Consider the following 24,594-nt stretch of genomic DNA (forward strand, 5'->3'; position numbering starts at 1 on the left):
AGATGATTTCTTCTCGGTGCTCCTCTGTGTCTCACTGCTGCTGCTGTGTTGCCATCGTCTCCCAGGCTGTTCCGGACTTTTTTGCCCAGGCTTTGCGTAAGACATAGTCTTTGCGTTCTGTTATATATATATATATATTTTTTTATTTTCCGGCCCAAAACAAGTTTTTTTTTTCTCAAAGGTGAAATTCTGCTTTCAGTTAAATAATACTAGAAGCATTCTGCTTCACCTGCAGGGATCGACTGTTGTGTGGTGTTTTCTTGTGTTTTCTTTTGTTGTTGGCTTGACATGTTGAGTAACCTCCTTTGGTAATGTAACAATTTGTATTAATTAGTTTATGGTTTTTTTGAGCGTTAGAAAAAGAGCCATCATTAAGCTGAGAAAACAGAAAAAAACCATGAAACCAGAAACTGCTACAGTATTAGGAGTGGCAACATCAACAGTGTGGTACATCCTTAGAAAGAAAGAAAGCACTGGTGAACTCAGCAACACAAAAAGACCTGAACGTCCACGGAAGACAACAGTGGTGGATGATGGCAGAATCATTTCCATGGTGACGAGGAACCCGTTCATAACAGCCAACCAAGTGAACAACACTCTCCAGGAGGTAGGCGGATCAATATCCAAGTCTACCATCAAAAGAAGACTGCATGAAAGTAGATCCAGAGGGAACACTGCAAGATGCAAGCCACTCATAAACCTCAAGAATAGGAAGGCTAGACTGGACTTTGCTAAAAAGCATCTAAAAAAGTTCTGGAAAAACATTCTTTGGACAGATGAAACCAAAATCAACCTCTACCAGAATGATGGCAAGAGAAAAGTATGGAGAAGGCGTGGAGAAGCTCCTGATCCAAAGCACACTACATCATCAGTAAAACACGGTGGAGGCAGTGTGATGGTCTGGGCTTGCATGGCTGCTAGTGGCACTGGGACACTAGTGTTTATTGATGACGTGACACAGGACAGAGACAGCCCAATGAATTCTGAGGTGTTCAGAGACAGACTGTCTGCGCAGATCCAGGTGAATGCAGCCCTGTCTGCGCAGATCCAGGTGAATGCAGCCCTGTCTGCGCAGATCCAGGTGAATGCAGCCAAACTGATTGGGTGGCGTTTCATAATACAGATGGACAACGACCCAAAACATCCAGCCAAAGCAACTCAGGAGTTTATTAAAGCAAAGAAGTGGAATATTGGCCAATTGAATGGCCAAGTCAGTCACCTGATCTGAACCCTTAAGCAGCATTTCACTTGTTGAAGACTAAACTTCAGACAGAAAGGCCCACAAACAAACAGCAACTGTTTGCCGCTGCAGTAAAGGCCTGGCAGAGCATTCAGAAGGAGAAAACCAGCATCTGGTGATGTCCATGAGTTCAAGACTTCAGGCTGTCATTGCCAACAAAGGCTTCTCCACCAAATATTAGGAATGACCATTTGGTTTTCAGTTATTTCATTTGTCCAATTACTTAGGAACCCATGAAATGAAGGGACTGTGTTTAAAAATGCTTTTCTACCTTTTTAATGCAATCTTTTTGTTCAACCCATGGAATAAAAGCTGAAAGTCTGCATTTCAATGGCATCTGAGTTGTTTTATTTCAAATTTACTGTGGTAATGTACAGAAACACAGTAAAGGGAGTTATATTTTTCACCACAAAGATCTACCTTATCCATCAACAGCTTACCTCCTACTCTGCTTCATTTCTATCTTCCATCCCGTCTCTGACATCTGACACCTTGTTTTCTTCATTTACCCTACCCACAGTTAGTCAAATCTCTACATTAATTAAAAAATCCAAACCTTCCACATGCCAGCCTGACCCACTGTCCACCATCCTTGTTAAAGCCACAGCTCCCTCTCTTTGTCCTCTCATCACCAACATAATCCATGCTTCCCTCACCTCTGGAATTGTTCCTCCTGCTCTGAAAACTGCTGCTGTCACTCCCATACTTAAAAAAACAGGTTCAGATCCCACAGACCTCAATAATTACCGTCCCATTTCCAACCTTCCATTCATTTAAAAAAATCTTGAGAAAACAGTATCTGCTCAGCTTCATGCTCATCTGTCCTCCAATAATCTGTATGAACTTTTCCAATCTGTCTTCCGTCCCCTTCATAGTACTGAAACTGCTCTTCTAAAAATCACTAATGACCTTCTCCTCTCTGTTGACTGTGGTTTATTATCCATCTTCATTTTGCTTGATCTTCAGCTTTTGACACCATCTCTCATTCTATCCTCCTGAACAGACTCTCTTCCATTGGCATCTCTGGCACTCCTCTACTGGTTTCATTCCTATCTGTCTGACCGTAATCAGTATATCCAACTGAAATATTTCACTTCTCATTCTGTCCCTATCACAACTGGTGTCCCTCAGGGTTCTGTGCTCGGTCCACTCCTCTTTATTATCTACCTTCTCCCACTTGGTCATATTTTCCAAAAACACCACATCCATTTCCATTGCTATGCAGATGACACCCAGCTATATCTTTCCAGCCAACCCAACTCCACACTGCCTCCATTAGCGCTGGTTGACTGCATCAATGAAGTCAAATCCTGGTTCACCTCAAACTTTTTAAAACTCAATAGCAATAAAACTGAACTTCACTGAAATACAACCTGAGCAAGACCAACCATTTCTCTTTTTCCATCGGCGGCTCCACCATCTCTCCCTCCCCTCAGGTAAAGAGTTTGGGTGTCATCCTCGACAGTAGTCTTTCTTTCACTTCTCACATAAACAGCGTCACCCGATCGGCCTACTTCCATCTACGTAACATACAACGTCTCCGTCCCTCACTCCTCAGTCCACTGCTGTACTGGTACACAGTCTTGTTCTTCCCGCCTGGACCACTGTAACTCACTTCTGTTTGGTCTTCCACAGAAAACCCTCCATAAACTTCAACTGGTTCAGAATTCAGCTGCTTGTATCATCACATACAATCCCTCCATCAACCACATCACACCTATCCTTCAACAGCTTCACTGCCTTCCCATTCCATACCACATTCAATAGTAAATCTATCTCTACACATTCAAAGCCTTTCACATCCTTGCATCTCCATATCTCTCTGACCTCCTTCATGTCTCCATACCTGCTCGCTCTCTCCGCTCCTCTTCTTCTATCCAGGGCATTCAGTTGCTCTGCTCCCCGGCTTTGGAACTCACTCCCCCCCTGACCTCCGCAACACTGACACACTCCCACATTTCAAATCAAAGCTAAAAACTAGTCTCTTCCAAATGAACTATTCACTTTAACAGTAGCTTTTTCATGTTTTTATACATTTTTTTTAGACATTTTTTTTCTAACTTGTCCTGTCCAACAGCTAAGCAAATAAACATTTTATGATGGTGCTAAAAAAAGCCCTATAGATAAAATGTATTATTATTATATAAACACGGGTTATTTTGAAAGGCTGTCACTGCATCGTCTGTCATGGGTCCATTAGGACACCAAGTCTTTGCATTCTCCAAACCCATAGCAGCTAAAATTCAAAGAAACGGCATCAATTTAGTAAGAATCTGCTTGTTACCCGCAATCTGGCGAACAGCGGACGGGCGTACGTCGGCAGGTCTTTTACGGCACAGTCAAACAGTTTGTCCCCGTCAAATGCAAAGCCAGGTCTGATGATCAGGGCTGCCATTCCCGCTCTGCCTTCATGACCTTTCACACAGAGAGGTCAAATGGTTCATTTAGGTCAACTGCTCTGTAATTGTTATTGCATATATTTCTTCAGACGTTTTTGGAATTAGAATTCAAGAATATTGTAACTGTTATTTCTGATAAACATTTCTAAACCTTACCTCAACTCAACTCAACTCAACTTTATTTATATAGCACTTTCATACAACAGTAGTTGAGACAAAGTGCTGAACACAATAGTATAAAAACATTAAAACATGTTAAGGGGGGGGGAAACACAGAGGGAGATAAAACTATAGAAAACAGTAAACAGTTAGAAAAACAGTGGTCTCATATTGGGCCAAAAGCCAAGGCATAAAAATGTGTTTTTAAACGGGTTTTAAAAATGGACAGTGAAGGGGCTTCTCTAATGGCCAGCGGCAAAGTATTCCACAGCTTCGGAGCGGCTACAGCAAAAGCTCTGTCCCTTCTGAGCTTCCGTCTGGACCTCGGTACCTCCAGAAGCATCTGATCAGCTGATCTGAGGCACCGTGCCGGCGAATAGGGAGAGAGAAGCTCAGAGAGGTACAGCGGGGCAAGACCGTGTAAAGATTTAAAAACAAGCAGAAGAATCTTAAAATGAATTCTAAAATGCACAGGCAGCCAGTGAAGCGATGCGCGGATCGGCGTGATGTGGTCTCTCTTGCGTGCTCGTACCTGGTATTTCCACTCCGTAAACGTTGACTTCCTGAACAAAATCCACCACACTAAGAACTTCTGCTACCTCTGTGGTTGCAACGTTTTCTCCTTTCCACCTGAAAATGACCAGAATCAGAAAATAATCAAAGTAATAAACTGTAAAAGTACAGCTAAGTACTTTCTCTATCACACCTGTAGATACTGATTGCTATATTGTTTTCCTGCTGCAGCACCAACTGGGGAAAAAAGCAACAAGCTCCACATTGGCCACACCTGTCTCTGGTCAGAGGTTCCCAGATTTTCAGGGTTCACTTACCTTTATTGATGAAGACATTTTTCAGGACAATCACAGTTCCAGTAATTACAGATAATATTTTTGCAAAGCTACCCGGTGTAGTAACTATAAAATGTGGGAAGTGGACTAATATTAAAACAATTTGAGAGAGAAAAAGGCTAACCTATTAGCGTAAAGACCAGAATGCTGACTTCATATTCAGCTGACAAGAATGAATGACAGTCCAAGCTTTAGATACGAGAACAGACTATTGGAGAGGCAGCAGCATGAACTCCTGACAAGCTCTCTAAAACCAAACGTTTTCTCTGGTCAACTATCCAGCTTTTCTGTCAGCAATTGACGATCTTCTCTGGTGATTTTCTAAACTCTTTTTGCTCCAGGTTGGACATTTATACTCTATGTTGTCTTTGAAGGGAGGCTCAATGCTTTTTGATGGGACAAGCAGGGTTTCTCTGTTCTGACGTCCAGCAAACATCAACCCATTTTGGTTTAATACTATTTCTAGCATAGTATGGATGAATACACAAAAGATAATGGCAGACGAAGTGTGCATTATCAGAAATTAACACACAACGTGGAAGCCTTTGCGTTGGACGGTTGCTTCCTTGAAGTGCGTTAATGCTGATAATAAACACTTTGAAGGCCATTATACCACGGTCACTTACAAAAGAATTACAGTCCAGACCAAAAATTTGGACACACCTTTTCATTCAAATAAATGGGAAGGTGTGTCCAAACTTTTGGTCTGTACTGTAAATATTCAACCATTTTTTAGTACTTAATTCTTGGTATTTGTTGGGTTAAGACAAAAGGTTTACGTGGTGTGGTGCATCGTCACGGTAACTTGACAACATGCCACTTAGGTTCCCCTGCCAGAATTTGTCGTGGCACGACTTCTGGCATTGCTGATTGTTTCATAGCCCTCAAATTTTGCCACAAAAAGCGTAAGAAGAAGGTGGATGTTTATGATATACTTTATTCTAAAGATTTGGGGAGTTTACTGTCATATTTGAACATTTTTCCTGCATATTTTACCTAAAACAATGACAGAGATTCTGTCAGGCCGCTGATCCAGCCTGGCGGAATCTGTTCCCCCAGTATTTTGCAGTAGAAGCAACAACTATGTATTGTTGTCCTTTGTTAAATACTTCCAAAACAAAGTCACCTTCATAAATTGCATTCCTTATTGTAAATTAGCCAAACAAAAGTCGTTTTTAGTTTGTTTGTTTTTTTCACAAAAAGCTATCGGTGGTTTACGTAGAATTTGTGGAAAAAATTTCAATTATGACAGTAAACTCCCAAAAGCCGCAGAATAAAGTATACCGTAAACATCCGCCTTCTTTTAAGTTTTTTGAGGCTAAATATGAGTGCTACTAAAAAAACCAACGATGCCAGAGAAAAGGGAAACATATTTTGGAACATCAGCGGCGCCGACCTCGACTGCAGCGGCAAAGAAAACCGAGATATGGTCACGATAGGCTGGGGCGCCAAAAACAGGAGTAAAGATGACTGATTCTAGGGGCCCAGCCTTTTTATTTGTTTAGGAAACTTCAATGTCTGCAGAAGCCCCTCTCTAAACCCCATTTTTATTTTAAAAAGGTTCGGTCTGACTGGATTTAACTTCAGTTGGAAGCACAGGCGCGGTTTGTGACAGACGAACCACAGTGTGTGACATGGAAGTAGAGATGTGACAATGGCGAGCAAATCGACTCGCGTTCGGTTGGGAGCCGTTCACTTCGTTCTTTACTTTGTTCTGTACTTAGTTATTTTCTTCATTCTTTACTTTGATTTGAAATGGTTTATTTCAAGCAATCAAATAGGAATAATACACAAAAACAATACAATCATCAGTTATACATTCATACAATAACTAATCAAACTTAGAATAATTAGACATAAAATTAAATATTGCTTTAAAGGGAGTGGAAGGAAGCGAACTTGTATCATCCCACCCCTGTTCTACTGTAACCATTTTATTACATGATTTATCAATATCTGGTTCCTAACTTTTATCAGACATAATTAAGAATCTTGAAGTATCGATAAAGCACATGACAAAGATGAATTACTTAAATTATTTTGTAAAAAATAATTTTTAGAAATCAACATGGCAATAAAGTATCCACAATATATGCAGATTATGTTACTTATAAAAGTCATTGATATGATTAAGAAAATATTACTATATCATATATTATTTTTTTGTATTTTTATTTATCATTTTCTTTTCTTTTTTTCTTTTTTTATGATAAAGTAATGCTATGTAGTAAAATAAAAAGGGTCCATATTTGTCGAAAGACCAAAGTTGGTATTCCTTCTTCTTCTGCTGATTAACAGCCGTTCTTCTCGGTTTAAAACAAAACTTATAGTTCTCTTCGCTGTTATGTCTGCAGACATTGGATAGAGGTCCATATCCTTCTTCAGCTGATATCAGCGGCGCGTAAGAGTTGAGGTCAAGTTGTCTGCAGGTCAGATCTTTGTTGATAATCAGGTAAATTCAGACTTATGGAGAAAGTGTTGCATCCAGGCGTAATATTTCTTGAAATGATTCGGCTCTTTGATTTATTACTGCATGTTGTTTCAGACGTCCGTGATCAAACACTTCTCTAAGTCCTTCATGGTGTTCACAACCAGAACCTTGGCCCGGTCCGGTGGACGGAGTGGTTTGACGTAAATCCTGAAGCCTTTAAACCAAGTGTTCTCAATCTGCTTCTGCTTTCTGAGAAGCCTGGCATGTTTGGAGATTTCAGCATTCCTTCTGGTCAGATGGCCATTCAGATAAGCAGCAGAACCCTTCAGATTCCTCCTTTGATTCATCAGAGCTAGCTTGTGTTTTTGATTCACAAACCTGATGAAGATCTCTGGTTTATACGTCTCCTTTCTCCTGGGGAGCGGGTGGCAGGTCTCGATGGTGTTGAGATCCAGGGAAATCCCTTTAGACGTGAGAAATGAGTCCACTTGGTGTTCCAAAGACTCTCCATCGCTCTCCCTTTCAGAACTGCTAGCGCTATTAGTATTAGCAATGCTAACTCCAGTGCATTTAGCTTTGCCCGAGTTTTGATCGGTACTCCAGTGAGAATGATATTATTCATCCTTACTTGTTGTTCCACATCGTCCAGTCTTTTCTCCAGAATGTCGACCCGGTTATCTCGTTGCTCGTTCCGAGCGCGGAGCCTCAGGAATTCTTCCATTAGCACTAAGAGCGGAGTTAGCTTCGCGTTAACTTGTTCCATAAAGGGATACAACGTAGCTTGGACATCATCAAGAGTCTCTTTAAGGTCTTCGTATTTCTGGTTTTTCTTAGGGGCCATGGTCAGCTCTCTTTATTGGAGAAATTCAGCTTTTCAAGTCATTTGAAGATAGTTGCATAGCCGCCGTGAGCCCACACGCGTCCGTGCTGTAACCCGGAACCGGACAAAATGCAAACCGGACTTTGTTCTGTACTTTGTTCTTCGTTCTTTACTTCGTTCTGTACTTCGTTCTTTGTTCTTTACTTTGTTCTGTACTTTTTTCTTTTCTTCATTCTTTACTTCATTCTTTACTTTGTTCTTTACTTGGTTCTTTACTTCATTCACATAAATGCTCAAACGAGCTCATCCTCTAACTTGAGATGCAAACATCACGTCAGGGTTAGCGCATGCAGGCAACAGCCGTGTGGTGGTGGTGGGGGGGGCGCTCAGTTTGGTTCTGGAGTCGTAGTCGTGACTTTAAGTTGTTCTGTTTGTTTTTGTGTTAAAATGTTTCAGCAGAAGTTTTTGCTTGGAGCTTCAGCCTGATTTTTTTTTTTTTTATTGTGTATCAATAAAAGGTTTGTTCGTTACGTTTTTTCATTTAAGTTTACTTTTTAATGAGATGATCTTAAAATAGTTAAATAATCTTGTTTTTAACCCCTCCTGACATGATACTAAATAAGAAACCTTATGTCTTATCAATCCTCCAAAATGCTGACATGTCAGATGTTTTATAACGATTGAATCTATTGTCAGAACTGTTTATTATTAGATTAAGATTAAATATAATGTTCTACTCTTCTGCTGCAGCAGAACCTTAGTTTCTGTTCAGAAGCAAAGTTCTCAAATGACAGAATTGCATAAAATAAGTGAATTTACAGCTTTAGGAGGATCTTTGACACATTTTTATTTTGAAAGAAACTGGATTGTGCTGCTGCCAGATTAAAAAAAATCAACATTATTATACAGCCTGTTTAAAAGTATAGCACTGTTATAGTATAAGTATTGTAAAAAAATTGTCAGTAAGAAAAGGTTTTTTTAGACGTTGCATTACTAACATCATTCAAAGTACACATACACACTCTTTATATATACAGACTGTATATGCTGGCAGTGGAATATTTACAATGAATCCCAATCATACTTTAACATCTTGTTCACACATGACAAATTAAGCTAAAATAATATTTCCAAGATAATTTGAACTCAGTTATTTGTGCAAAATCTGAATTTGAATTATTCTTCTCCAGATCTCAGCCCATCAGTCCTCTGATTATTTCCAGGAAAAAATGAATAAACTCCAGGGGCCTCATTTATAAAACTTTGCGTAGGATTTGCGTCAGAAGTGGCGTACGGATGAAACATGGGACGTGCGTACGCACAGAAATATTCGGAGTTATAAAACCGTGCGCACGCACATCCTACGCATCTTTCCCTTAATAAATCACAACCAATTCTAAATGCTGCGCAGCTTTTGCGGCCTCATGACACGCCCATAGTTGCCCATAAATAGTCCGTGAAACGCCCACAAATTAATATTCATTGATTGCGAAACCATGCCAAACACGGAGAGAAAATAAAAAAAACGTAACTTCACTCAATGTGAAGTAGAAGTTATCGTTGGCGAGGTGGAAAAGAGGAGAATAATGTTGTTTGGAGGGCACAGTGTGGGCATTACTAATGCCATAAAGGCACTTGAGTGGCAAACGGTGGCAGACGCCGTAAATGCTGTAGCCTCACAACCTCGGACAGTGGCCGAAATAAAAAAGAAATGGTCGGACATCAAAGTCGAGGCAAAAAAACGTCTAGCGCTGGAACCCCCCCCCCACACACACACCCGTGTCTGCCACGGGGAGGGGGGGGGGGGGGGGGGGGGGGGGGGCGACACCGGAGCTGACCCCTCCTGATGAGAGACTGGCGGCAATAATTGGGGAATCCCTTAGTGGAGTGGTGACTGAGGCGGAGGGGGACACGACGCGCCAGATGCACCGGGTGACACCCCCCCCAAAAGCTCCAACAGGACGGCTGGAGGAAGTCGGAACCGGCTCATAAGCCACTCGTCCTCGTTTGCCAACAAGTCTTCTTGTTGTCTAAAGATGCGTTCACTCCGAATTCTTCCATTTGCCACATCTTCTAAGAGCGCAAGATCAGCCATTGTGCGTCATTACGCATTGTGATGGGGCATTTTATTTCCCTCCATTTAATTACATCTGACAAGCTACAGATGTCGGTAATAATCGACGTGGAAATGAGAAATTGTTCAGCGCAAATGTAATTTCTTGTTGCTTTCTGAATGGTCGAGACATACGCCATACATTGTTTTATCAAAAATAAAACAAACTAAAGGCATATGCATGAATACCATAATTCTGTACCTTATGAAGAAAAGTTTTACTATGAAACAACTTTCCCCAGTGGACAATTAATGCATCTCTCTCTATCTATCTATCTGTCTGTCTAATACTATTACTAAACCTATGTCTGTCAAGGTTGAGTCGGGACACAAATGCAGGACAGCGAAAAGAGCTTCAAAAGCAAACAAGGTTTAATCACAATAGTACTTGAAATGACTGAAGCGAACTTACAAAGCGACCCAGTGACAAGAAACAAACAGACCAGGGTTTAAATACACAAATGGGAATGACAAACAGGTGAGCAGACAGGTGCCGGTGATGACTGGTGAAGTTACCTAGTGAAACAGTGAGCCCTGAAAGGAAGTAACAAAATAAAAGCCCAAAACCGGAAGTGAGAAAACACCCACCAAACCCGCCCTGGCTCCGGCTCCTGACAATATCTGCTCCGCCAGACGGACACACTATAAACGCGGCTAATCAGTTTTGTACATTATTTTGTTCTGTTAACTATATTATTTATGAAGATGAATTGCACAACATGCCAATATTGCAGAACATGTTTCACTTTTCTTTTTCCAAATAAGTGTTCATTTGAATTTCTGTTGTAATTTTCGTTTGATTTTTATGTTTGTTTCACTGCTGATCGATCAAACGGGTGTTTGTGTAGATGTTAATTGTCAGACTTGCTTTGTGAAGTCTTCATGTTATTTCTGAGAGGCAGGATTGTCATTTTCACTTTCACGTGTTTCTTCCATCTGCCGACGGTGTCGCCGTTTCTCATTTCACCCGTTTTTGTGCGTACGCCTGGGTCAGAGCGTGAAGGACCGCACATTTTCCCGTCAAGTTTGCTTTTTATAAATCTCAACTATTGCGTAGAGAGTGGCGTACGCCTTCTTTTGTGCGTACGCAACCTTTAGAAATGAGGCCCCAGGTTGGCTTTTTAAAAGCAAATAACTTTAAAAATAGCCAAAAGTCTTTTGAACGGCTCTTTGAAATGAACTGATCCAAAATATTTGGCTCCCTAATAAATCCCAAACGTGAGGTAGAGAAGACATGCCTCAGATATCAGGATGCCAAAAAAGGAGGGGGAAAAACTAGGAGAGGAAAATGAGTTGAAGGCTCGAAAATATGTCAGACTGAGATGCAGCAGAAGAGAAACAGAAAAGAGGAAATAAGAAAAAGGAGATGAGACATGAGGAGTGACACCAGAGCCAAAGGCATTTGGGACTAATAAGAATTTACACATTTCTTACATCTGGCATGTCTCACACATACAAACATCCGTGTTTGTGCAGAGGTGAGCAGGTGTTCAGGTGAATGATTCTGGAGAATATGGATAGAAAAAGTGCAAAGCATGGATCCCAGCGTTCCGACACAGGGCTAAGGCAAAGGGCTATTCCCACCACTCAGGTGAAAGACAGGAGGCACAGGCCACCAGCAGGAAGGCAATCCAAAATCAGCCAGGCTCTAGAAATACAGTATGTGTGGCCAGGAACACAGGGAGAAAGAGCCAAGACTACCCCCTCAGAGGCAGCAGGTTTTAAACTCATCCTGTCCAACAGCTGAAGGCCTCTTTGTTGGACAGATTTGACTGCTACAGTGGGGGTTCATGGATCCTCAGACAGACAGAGTATATTTATATACACCCCTTTAGGATTTGAGGCTAAGCTTTATTTATAATATTCATATTTGTATGTATTCCTTGTTGGACTAGACGGAAAAGGAGAGAGAGAGTGGGGTGTTAGAGGGGGGGTAAGGGGTGGGGGGTGGGGGGCTGATAATACAGAGTCATAACATAATATCCTCAGTAAATTGCATGACTTAGTTCACACATCAACCAATAGTCTGCACACAACTGTTTACAGGATGGAAGTCTATTCATACATTCATGATGGAAGATTTATCTCACAGGACTTCTGCACCCAGACAGACACACACTAGATCTGCATTACCAGTATTATTGGAGGGGGTGTAAAAACAACACCCATGCCCATATTTGTGCTAAAGTCAATCAGCAGGTGGGTTGAATGAATGTGTGCTTCTTAGAATGAACCTTCATCACACTGAATGCTCCAGCAAAGCCCGGCCCCCCAACCCCAGAGCTAGGGGCAGACAGCACAGCAGCCCAGCCGATCCAGGCATCCAAGAGCCAAGAGAGACAAAGAGAACAGGAACAACAACCCCCACATGTACCGGACCCCTCAAGACCACACTGCCAGGGAGGAGCAAGGCTAGATACCACCCCCAAGTTGCAGAGCTTACAGGCAAGCAGGCCCCCAATGGGAGCTCTGGTTACCAGGCGCCTAAACCTCGGACCCATCAGATGACCCCCACCAACCACAAGCACCCCCAGGTGCAACAGATTTACCTGCAATTATACCTTAGGAACCTTGGCTCTGAACCACAACTAGACACAAGCGTTTAAACCTATTTTAATAATCAACCACCTCAACAATAGATCAAACCGTTTACTAGGCCTGCACAATATACCGCAAATTTATCGTTATCGCAATATCAAGCTGTGCAATATGCATATCGCAAAAGTCATCACAAATCGTAATAAATGGTTACCTTAAATATGCTAAAACAATCTTATGGCAGCTTGAAGCATTTAACGAATCAAATAAATCCATTTACGCATTTGACCAATCGGATGGACCCTTTTATGTTAGATGTTTGCATCCTACCTCGCCGAGGGTCATTTGGAGTATACATTTTAAACTGTTGCAGTGAAATGGGAATGATGCTTTTGGTTGTTTTGCTATTTGTTTATTTACCGCAAATTATATCGTTATCGCAATATTGATCACTCATATCGCATATCGCAAGTTTTCCTCATATCGTGCAGCCCTACCGTTTACCATCATTTTACAGGAACAGTACAGATCTCAATGCCTCTTGATTTAGTTTATTGTCAGCACTGGTCTCATGTAAGACTTCCTCAGCTTAAAACTCTACACATAAATGACAGAACTTTACTAACAAAGCTCTTATTTCAATTCAAGTCATTATCTTTTTTCTACCAGGCCAAAGAGCCACGTGGGGTCTTAGAGCCACAGGTTGCAGACCCCTGGTCTAGAGGAAGACCATAGAGAAGGTTTCTCAATGCAGTGAAGGAAGACATAAAGGTAGCTGCTGTTAAAGGATGCAGAAGACAGACGGGGGAAGCTGATTGGCTGTGGAGACCCTGAAGAGAAAAGCCCAAAGGAAAAGCAGAAGACTTGCTGTAGGCAGAAGACAACATACTGTAACAATCATGGATAGGTATTTCATGAAATGTGGGAGGTACTGAATTGTTGGTATTGTTGAATGGACATTCTGGTCAACAGAATCTACCTGAAGGTATCTCCTACACGGTCCCTGAAGCAAATGAAACCCTCCTGGTCTTCAGCCATGAGGTCACCAGTGTTAAAGTAGGCATCCCCTTTCACCAACACATTTCTCATCAACCTTTTCTCAGTCAGTTGCTTGTTTCCAGCATAACCAAAGAACGGGCTGATGGCGCTCACCCTGGACAGCAAAAGTCCAGTTTCCCCTGGTGAAAGACAGAATAATGCTTTCAAAAAGTGTCATTTCTTGGGAGAAGTAGATCAAAAAAATGTTTAGATTACTCACCCTTCTTCACTCGCTGACAAAAGCCGTGCTGGTCTCTCACTGGCTCATCTTTTACCATGTCATATTTCACCAGGTCATACTTAAATAGGAGCTACACAAAACATCAAAACAAAGACGTTCTTTAGGTTAATCACAGATTCTTTTCTGACGGTAGTGTCTATAATCATCCATGATCAAAACCCACTTTATCTACCGCAGGGTCACAGGGGTCATGACGTCCATGTGGTGCTGTCGTACCCTGTCCTTACGCCACACTCTAGTCAGTAGTAAGGTGCACGTACCGTGCACAAATGCTGCATGCATGGAGTGTCAAAGTGATCTATAGATGCGTTGCGTTGTCTGCAGGCTGCCTACACAAACTACACTCTGATTTGTCTAATTTTCTAATTTCGGACACTGCGACAGCAGCGCATGAAGTGCTCATGTATCACGTGATCAGCACTAAAGGGCCCTTTGTGCAGGCGGCAGGGTTTAGGAGGGTAAAAAAATGTAAAAACCATTCGATGTGTCTGCTTCTCACCTCCTTTACCCTTATTTGTTGTTTAAGTGTTTACTGCGACCCACATTATTTCTGTTGGGAAAAAATGTGCATGAACCTTTTCTGCGTGTCCTGTACCAGTTTCCCCATTTTTCCCCCGCGGACAGCCTGTATCCACCCGATAGGCAGTTGTGACTAACTGATGAAAAAAATCAAAGTCATGGTGTGACTTACAGAGGTTTTTAGGGCTCAGTGGATCAAAGAAACATTTTCTTTTACGAGACCATAGTTCTAGAGACCAAGCCAAAGCCTGGATGAATGCATGACTTGTTAAAACAACAGCCCACGCTCTGGTCTGGTGTTGTGAGTTTGGTGGTTTACATTAATGCACAATAAATCGGAAATTTATCATTATCGCTACATCAAGCTGTGCAATACGTATATCGCAAAAGAGGGGAAAATTTGCAATAAATGGTTACCTTAAATGTGCAAAAAAAATCTTATGGCAGCTTGAACTATTTAACTAAATAAATAAATCCCTTTATGCATTTGACCAATCAGATGGAGCCCTTTTATGTTAAACTGTTGCAGTGAAATGGAAATTGGGTTTTTGGTTGTTTTGCTATTTGTTCATGTATCACAAGTTATATGGTCATCGTAATATTGATCACTAATATCGCAAATCGCGAGTTTTCCTGGTATCGTGCAGCCCTAGTTTACTGGAAGAGCTGGTACATGGTATGCTTGTTAGCAGAAGAGATGCTATCAGAAAGTCTAGATCAGGGGTCGCCAACCTGTAACTCTAGAGTCGCATGTTGGTCTTTCTTCCCTGTGCTGTGGCTCTCTGAGGTTTTGTAAAATAGCTATTATGCTCTAAGATTGTTGTGGTTAGATCCAAATGGCTCTTTGATTGGTAAAGGTTGCTGACCCCTGGTCTAGCTGCTGACTTCATGCTGGCTTTGAAAAAGTATGAGGTAGACCAAAGGAAAGAAGAATCAACAACCTGTCCTTCCAGAAGCAGTGACGGTTGTAACAATAGGAACTATTGTTGTGTGTTATTGGTTGCTAGTCGGACGTTGCACAGTCTGGAATGAATGAGAGCACGCACCTGAGCTGCACTGTAAGAGTTTACCCTGCCTGAGTTAATTAAAAGTACTACCCTGTTGGGTAGAATTGAAGTATTCTGTGTTACGTTTCTTGGAGGAAAACCAGAATATAACATGGTGGCAGCGGCGGAGAATTTTTTTTGAAAATACGCCACGGAGTTTTGCAGCGCGCCTGGAGTCGCGGGAAAATCTGAGACCGGCATTGATTACGTGAAGCCATGGAAGGTCTGAAGCCTCCACAGCCGCTCTGTTTTGAGTCCGGTAACCTTTCACGGATTTGGAAGACCTGGAGAGATGAATTCATCCTCTATGTGGATTTAACGGTTCCCGCCGACGAGGAAAAAATGAAAGTGAAACTCTTTCGCTATCTTATCGGTGAAAGTGGCAGAGAGGTCCTAGAGACACTGATGGGTGAATCGGCGCAGGATGCATGGAAGATTGCAGACATAATTGAAAGGTTTGATGATCACTGTAGCCCAGGAACTAACGAGACGGTGGAACGCTACAAGTTTTTCTCGAGGAACCAAGGTGGGGGTGAGTCAATCGACAGCTACGTCACGGAGTTGAAGCTGCTGACCAAATCCTGCAATTTCGGGACTTTAAGAGACTCTCTGATCAGAGATCGTATTGTGTGTGGAATTAACAATGCGCAAATGAGAGAAAGACTGCTGCGTGAGAAAAACATGACTCTGGACACGTGTGTGCAGCTGTGCAGAGCCACTGAACTGTCGCGAGAGAACAGCAAAGCAATTTCTGGACTAATGATGGAGGAGGTGCATGCAGTGCAAGGAGCAGGATATCAGAAACAGTACCGTGTCACAGACTGCAAGTTTTGTGGAAAATCACATGACAGAAATAAGGAGAAGTGCCCAGCTTATGGCAAGAAATGCAAAAAATGTGGCAAAGAGAACCATTTTGCAGTTAAGTGTAAAATGCGAGCAGAACATAGTAAAAAGAGACCAGTGCATAATGTGGCGGAATGCGACAGTGATGAATATGAAGACATCCTATGTGTGACAGGATCAGAGGCAGAGCAGCCAACAGACAGTAAAAAGGAAACAGAAACTAAGCTTTTTGCTGGCATGCTCTTAGGCAAAGACATTGTAAAATTCCAAATAGATTGTGGTGTTACTTGCAATGTTATCCCAGTTAACTTACTGAATCCTGATACCAGACTGGAAGACACAAAGACACTTCTAATCATGTACAACAAAAGCAAGCTCAGACCACTTGGAAAATGCAAACTGAAGCTGAGAAACCCTCGGAACCAGAAGCTTTACCAGCTGGAGTTCCAAGTGGTGAATAAAGACTGCTCTGTGCCGCTGTTGGGCAAAAGAGCGAGTGAGGCCATGAAACTAATCAAAGTCCATTATGAGAACATCATGGCACTAGACAGCATCGTCACCTCACAGACTCCCTCACAGGAGCAGTGGACATTAGAACAGATAAAGACGGAATATGCAGACGTGTTCACTGGAGATGGATGTCTGGATGGAGTTTATAAAGTTGAAATAGATGAGTCCATCAAACCTGTGCAGTTACCAAAAAGACGTGTTCCTGTAGCAATGATGAAACCGCTGAAAGATGAACTACAAGATTTAGTGCACAGAGAAATAATCTCGCCTGTAGAGCGAAGCACAGACTGGATTAGCGGTATGGTGGTTGTCCAAAAATCAAATGGAAAACCAAGAGTTTGTATTGATCCAAGACCCCTAAACAAAGCACTGAAGCGCAGCCATTTCCCTATGCCGACTATCGAAGATATTCTGCCGGATCTGGCCAAAGCTAAAGTTTTCACAGTGTGTGATGTCAAAAGTGGATTCTGGCATGTCAAACTGGAAGAAGAGTCCAGCTACCTAACAACATTTTCCACCCCATTTGGTCGTTACCGCTGGCTCAGGATGCCAATGGGAATCAGTACTGCACCAGAGATCTTTCAGAGGAAGTTGACACAGGCTCTGGAGAACCTGCCTGGTCTGTACATAATTGCAGATGATATACTGATCACCAGCCAAGGGGTGACACAAGAGGCTGCTGAACGTGATCATGATGACAAACTAAGACTGTTCTTAAACAGGTGCAGACAGAAGAACATCAAACTAAACGCAGAAAAATTGAAACTGCGTCAAAAAGAAGTTGCCTACATTGGACATCTTCTAACAGCTGATGGGTTGAAGATAGACCCTGGAAAAGTGAGAGCCATCAATGAAATGCCACAACCTGCAGATGTCAAAGCAGTGCAGAGGCTCTTAGGAATGGTGAACTATTTAGCCAAGTTCTGCCCACATCTCTCTGACCAGTGTGAAGTGTTGAGAAAACTCACACATAAAGACTGTGAATGGAGCTGGAACAAACAACACGAAGATGCATTTATAAAGCTGAAGGGAACTATTACTAATGCTCCTGTTCTGAAATATTACAGCCCGGAGGAAGAACTCACGGTACAGTGTGATGCCTCAGACACAGGGTTGGGAGCAGCACTCATGCAGAATGGTAAGCCCATTGCCTTTGCAAGTCGAGCACTTACACAAACGGAACGAGGCTATGCACAAATAGAAAAAGAGTTTTTAGCTCTTGTGTTCAGCATGGAGAAATTTCACCAATTTACATATGGTCGAAAAGTTACGGTCCAGAGTGATCATAAGCCACTTGAGAATATTGTCAAGAAACCTCTTCTCAGTGCACCCAAAAGACTTCAAAGGATGATGTTAAGGATCCAGAAGTATGATGTGGATGTGGTGTATGTACCAGGAAAAGATATGCTATTAGCTGACACTTTGAGCAGAGCATATCTTCCAGAACATTCTTCCTGTGGCTCGGTGGAAGCAGAAATAGAAACGGTAAACATGGTGCTCCACTTGCCAATATCGGAACAAAGCCTAAATGCAATTCGTGTGGCGACAGAACAAGATGCTACACTCCAAACACTCCAACAGACGATAAGCAAAGGTTGGCCTAATGAGAAATGCAAAGTTCCAAGTCAGATCAGGTTGTATTTCTCATTCAAAGAAGAGCTGAGTTTTCAGGACGGAATCATTTTCAGAGGTGAACGTGCCATAGTTCCTGACTCTTTGAGAAAGGAAATAATTCAGCGCATACACTCTTCCCACTTAGGAGTGGAAGGATGTCTCAGACGAGCTCGAGAATGTGTCTACTGGCCAGGAATGACAGAGCAAATCAAGACACATGTTGCTAAATGTGAAATTTGCAGATCACTGGATGTAAAACAGCAGAGAGAGACACTTCTCCCACATGAGATGCCAAATAGACCTTGGGCAAAGGTGGGCACAGATTTGTTTTGTTTTGACAACAGAGACTATTTGATCACAGTGGACTATTTCTCAAATTTTTGGGAAATAGACTATCTACAAGATACAAAATCCACTACAGTGATAAAGAAACTGAAAGCTCATTATGCTCGTCAAGGCATCCCAGATACAGTCATATCAGACAATGGTCCCCAATTCACTTCACAAGAGTTCAAAAGATTTAGCAGACAGTGGGAATTCCATCATAGGACATCATCACCAGGACACGCCCAAAGCAACGGCAAAGCTGAATCAGCAGTGAAAACGGCAAAAAAGCTCTTGTTAAAGGCCAAAACAGCAGGACAAGATCCTTATCTAGCTATGCTGGATCATCGCAACACACCATCTCAAGGTCTGAACTCCAGTCCAGCGCAGAGACTACTCAGTCGCCGCACAAGAACACTACTTCCCACAAGGACAAGTCTTCTCCAACCGACAATTCTACATGCACAGCTGGATTTGAAGTCCAATCAGCAACGCCAGTGCTCATATTACAACAGATTTGCCAGAGACCTGCACACTCTGAAAACTGGAGACCGTGTCAGGGTACAACCATTTGAACCTCACACTGTCTGGAGACCTGGCACAGTGGGGAAACAAATTGACGAACGCTCATATGAGGTGCAAATGGACTCTGGAGGCGTTCTGAGGAGAAACCGGAAACATCTGAGAAGTGCACATGGACTAGGTCACAGTGAGACCACTCACCCAGAGACTGTTCGCTCCACAAGCTCAGAGGTGGACACACAGACATGCACGGACACACTTTCGCACACAGGAAACTGTAGCACGCAACTCACAACTAGATCGGGCCGAACAGTGACGCTGCCACAGCGTTACAAGGACTTTGTCATGTATAAAGGAAAAGAAAGAAGACAATAATTTAGAAATGTGTTAATTTAGACATGTGTTAAAGCGTCAAGATAGTTTGAGGTGTTCTGTTCAGGTAATTCAAAGTACTACCTGGAAAGGATTGTTTTCCTTTAAGTAAAAGTATTCAGACCTATAATTTACCAGGACTTGTTACGGAAAAATGTTATTGTCATAGTAAAGAATATGTTTAATTTTTCCACAGTAGAGCACTTAGTAGGCAGAGTCTAAGTTGACACTTTTTGTTTAAAAAAAAAAAAAAAAAAAAAAAAAAAAAAGAGAAAGGATGTAACAATAGGAACTATTGTTGTGTGTTATTGGTTGCTAGTCGGACGTTGCACAGTCTGGAATGAATGAGAGCACGCACCTGAGCTGCACTGTAAGAGTTTACCCTGCCTGAGTTAATTAAAAGTACTACCCTGTTGGGTAGAATTGAAGTATTCTGTGTTACGTTTCTTGGAGGAAAACCAGAATATAACAACGGTGTCTGTAAATGAGGAGGCACTGAAGGAAGGGTCTACAAAGGCAACCAGAAAAAAAACAGGGACTGGCACAATTGGGGGTACTGCACCAAGACATTTGGTCAGCGGGTGTCATTCACAAAATACAGAAGATAATGATTATATTTTTTTGAGGGGATTAGCTTAGAAAAAGAGTGGATTGAAATACTATGTGTTAATAGAATTCCATTTTTCTCAGTGGCAAGTGTCACAGCCGTTTTCGTTCTTCATCATCTAAGAACCATCTTAACCCTTGTGCTATCCTAGGCACTGTAACATTGGGAGTTGGGTCATCGAGACCCACAAGACAGTGCGCTGAATAGGGATGGGTATCGTTAAGGTTTTAACGGTACTACTACTCTTATTGATACTGCTTATCGATCCGGTATTTTAACGATACTCTTATCGATATTTTTTGAGGACGAAAAATAAATAAATAACAAATTAAGAACATAAAGTGTTTTATTTCCTCATTATGCAACAACATTGGTTTTTTAACAAAACATTTTACTTTATACGTAAGGGTTAATGGCTGACGAAGTGTGCGTAATTACTTTTTAACGCACGCCGTGGAAGCCTGAACCGTCCGACGCGAAACGCAGTGCGTTTAAAAAATAATAAGGCACACTTTGAAGGCCATTAACCCGCTTATACCATGGTCACTTCCAAATCAATACATATTAACCAGTTTTTAGTCCTTAATTCTTGTTTTTTTTCTGATTTGGATCGCTTTTCTCACAAAAAGCGGACTATATATTACGTGATGCGGTGCGATATCAGGTTTCAATCCACACCCAGCAGCCAATAAGAATCGAGTATTCAACCGGACCATGGTATAAATAAGAATGTTCCAGACAGGATATTTATTTAATTATTTTTATTCTTTATGAGCGTGATTTTTCCTTTGATCTTTCGTTAATTTTCCACAACCTTGAATAGACTTTTCTGTCTGTCAAACACCCAGAGTTAAGTTAAGTGAGATGATGGAAACAAATTCACTTTGATACAGACTCCTTTCTGTTTATTTATTTTTCTTTAAATCCAGTAAACCCAATAAATTATATTATTTTATGGATGACGAATATCATTCGTTATTAATTATTATTAAGTTTTAGGAAGCAGCTGTTAGTTTGTTGAGGGTGTGGAAACATAAGCGGTGAGTCGAAGGCCAGCCTTTCTACCTGTTCGTTGTTTGCTCCGCGTGCAGCCCCCCCCGCGCAGCATGTTCATAGACAGCGCAACATACGGTCATCGTAGCAGCAAGGTGACAGGATGGTAGGGTCTCCTTGACGCAAACTTCATTAATTTTACACGGAAGTGGGTGTTCTTAGTATATAGGGGTATAAAAGGATTTTTTTCGGGGGGTCCTCACGTGTCCCCTACGAGATCACCACTGACTGTGTGTGCGCTGCCTTGCCTTGTGTGTGTGCGCGCGCGGCGGGTACTGTCTGAACAGCTCCGACCCCCGTGCACACAAATAGCCAGACAGACCTCTCCTCTTCAGCGAAAACAGCGAAATTAACATCATCGTTAAATAAAGGAAAATTGATTGACTACCGATAGCAGAACCGTTGAGGTCAGATCTTAACAATACTGCGGTCTTGAAGAATGTGGCGCCGGGGCTTGTCCAAAACTGGGGCTCGGTACCCATCCCTAGCGCTGAACCTTTTTTCTTCAATAATTTGTGATCTTCACTGGTGTCCAGGGATTACATTAGATCTTTCCACCTTTGTCCACCTTTGTCATGGTAGGGAGAACACGTCAATGTGAGGGTGGGGTCATAGGATAGCACAAGGGTTAAAGTAAGCTGACCTCGCAACAGCACACGTGTAAGCAGAAGATCAATTGTTTGGGCGTTGATCACAATCACCTAAAAGCCCTCAAGCTAGCAGAAACACGTTCACAGTCCAGGTTCAGTAAAAGAATTTCAAACCCCAATGCCCCAGCTTTTTTGTACATTTGTGTAAATTCATGTGGAAACTGTAACACCATGCAGGATACCAAAAGATACACAAAAATCATTCCAGGACGAGCGGCAGTGGCTCATGTGGTTGAGCAGGTCGCCCAATGATCGAAGGGTCGGCGGTTCAATCACCATTCCCCCAGTCAACCGTTGTTGTGTCCTTGGGCCAGACACTTCACCCTCCCTGCCTCCAGAGTGGCCCCACTGGTGTATGAATGTGCATGAATGTCCTGGTGATGGTCAGACGGCCCGTAGGCGTGAACTGGCAGCCACGCCTCTGTCAGTCTGCCCCAGGGCAGCTGAGGCTACATCAGCACTTATCATCAGCAAGTATGAATGAATGATGGACACATTGGAAGAACTTTGAGCGTCTGGAAAAGCAGATAAATCTAATCCATTATTATTATTCTTGAAACCACATTCTTGTGTCATTGACTCTGTGACTGTGTTGATCTAACACATCTGAACAAGCGGGTCAAAAAGGCATTGGATTTAGCCAAACAGAAGCTCTGCTGGGTGGGGTTCAAGTGTTCATTTGGTGCTTCAGAGGCTGAAAGAAGACAAACAAAAACCAAAGATATTCCTTTCAGAAGTAGGAACAGAGCTTTCATTCTGAGAGAAAAGGATATCTGGTGGATTACTTTTCACAAGTCATTAAGGTAGCACTATTTTATGTGCAGACAGCCTTTGCTGCCCTGGAGGCTTTTAGGGTCTCTGGAATTCCACAGACCACTACATGATAGCTCCTACACAGCTGTGAACTGTTTCAAGATATCTCTAGAAATGGTAGATTTATCCACATCACCCGCAGCTCCATGGTTGAGGTGCAGATCTGGGTAACATGTCACGTTATGTCCTGAGTTTTCATGCTAAACAGACCTAATCTGATTAGTATGACAAAGCTCACATGATGCCCACATAATATGGTGTGGAAGTCCAAAGCAATAGTGTGCATTGCAAAATTGTAAAACACAAAGGGCTTCTTCATGCAGCTGAAGGCAAAAGCGTTTTCTCAATGATTGCACATAACTAGACAGACATTTCTGACTCCTGCCAGACCCCAAAAAAGCATCAGATCCTTGATTGTACTAAAGCTCTGTCGATTCTTCCTCATCATCACTTGTACCATAAATCTAATCTTTACCCACTGGAACTACGTTTCTTCAAATATCCTTTTATGACTTTCCTCTTCATTTAGACAGCATTTTACATAAAATCACAAAGCGGCTCAATGGCTCAGCTGGTTGCGCGTCATTGACTGTATGACAGAGCTGGACTGAGCAAGTGTAACGTCACCCATAGAAAATACCTCAGGCTCCAGTGAAATGAAGACAATTTAGTGGCCGTTTTCCGAGATATGGACGCCAACATTAGGAGCCAGAATGATGTGATTGGACTTATCGAGTCTGAGTCAACGTTTCTATGACAATCACTCTCACCAATCAGGAGGGAGCTTGTTAGAAGGCTACACCCGTTCCACAGGAAGCAGACTTAGGAGAATCTATCAATCAAATCTTTGAGGTGGGGGCCCGCAGGCACCACATGCTTTTATTGAGGCATCTGGTTGGCCAGTTTATAACGTGAATAAACTTGTGATAAAGAAAAAAAAGAGGATCATCAAGAAGATTTTAAAAAAGGTATCAGAGCCAGAACTGTTTTTATGACCAATAGAATGACTGAGGAACAGCTGTTATTTCTATATAGATGTCTGGGGGATTCTGGCTACTTGAAACCACTTCCTGTTTGGAGCGCCTGGGAGAAGGGGCCACTCAGCTCAGTGGCCTTGTGGTTAGAGTGTCCGCCCTGTAACTGGAAGGTCGTCCAGGCCAAGTCATACCAAAGACTTTAAAAATGGGACCCAATGCTTCCCTGCTTGACACTTGACACGCTTGGATTGGAGGGTTAAGCCACCAAAGCGCGGCGTGGCTGTGTCTGCAGCTCACCGCTCCCCCAGGGGATGGGATGGGTCAAACGTGGAGAACAAATTTCACACACCTAGGTGTGTGACAGATAGTGGGACTTTTAACTTTAACTCAGTCCAGTTCTCTGTATACAGTCAATGCTGCGTGTAGGACTGGTATATGGAAAAACAGGGTTTGATTCCAAGGGGGGTGATGAGCTTCATCCAGTGTGGGTCTTTGGGTGAGACCCTTTGTGCTAATGCCTATTTATGTAGCCACAAGGGGAGCCAAGTCTGGGCTTATCCTTAACTCAACTCAACTCAAACTTTATTTATATAGCGCCTTTCATTTCAGTTAAAAACACAAAGCGCTTCACATATAAGCAGATAAAACAGTCATAAAAACTGAAGATTGTTAAAAACAGCAAACAAAGGACAATCACAGAAAGATGGGACCCCTCCCTCACCCCCCAACCCCCCAACCCACCCACCCACACCCCACCTACCCAGTTCCCCCCGTAGAACCCTGAACAGAACCAAAGAACTGCAGCTTAAAGAAGGTCTGGCTTGGTTCTGCTGCGAGGAAACAATATGATGGGGATCCATTTATTCCAAGGCCCAGCCCGACCACAGGGGTCAGTACCACAGCGCCCGCCCAGCACA

General features: G+C 42.4%; 2 protein-coding genes across 2 annotated transcripts in view; one reads left to right on the forward strand and one right to left on the reverse strand.

Moving 5' to 3' along the window:
• The window catches only part of slc27a6 (solute carrier family 27 member 6), a 63,136-nt gene that overhangs the window by 8,260 nt on the left and 30,282 nt on the right, over positions 1–24,594 (reverse strand). Inside the window, exons 6-9 of the mRNA XM_023960484.1 lie at positions 13,807–13,897; positions 13,528–13,726; positions 4,331–4,428; positions 3,525–3,655 (exon numbers count right to left, since the gene is read on the reverse strand). Of these exons, the coding sequence (XP_023816252.1) occupies positions 3,525–3,655; positions 4,331–4,428; positions 13,528–13,726; positions 13,807–13,897 (519 nt within the window). The remainder of the gene's footprint in view (positions 1–3,524; positions 3,656–4,330; positions 4,429–13,527; positions 13,727–13,806; positions 13,898–24,594) is intronic.
• On the forward strand, positions 14,929–18,445 carry LOC111948290. The gene is made up of 2 exons (XM_023960483.1): positions 14,929–18,339; positions 18,380–18,445. The coding sequence occupies exons 1-2, from the start codon at positions 15,609–15,611 to the stop codon at positions 18,406–18,408; spliced, it is 2,760 nt and encodes a 919-aa protein (XP_023816251.1). The 5' UTR covers positions 14,929–15,608; the 3' UTR covers positions 18,409–18,445.

Source organism: Oryzias latipes, chromosome 12 (genome assembly GCF_002234675.1).
Source record: "Oryzias latipes chromosome 12, ASM223467v1".
NCBI classification, from domain to species: Eukaryota; Metazoa; Chordata; class Actinopteri; order Beloniformes; family Adrianichthyidae; genus Oryzias; species Oryzias latipes.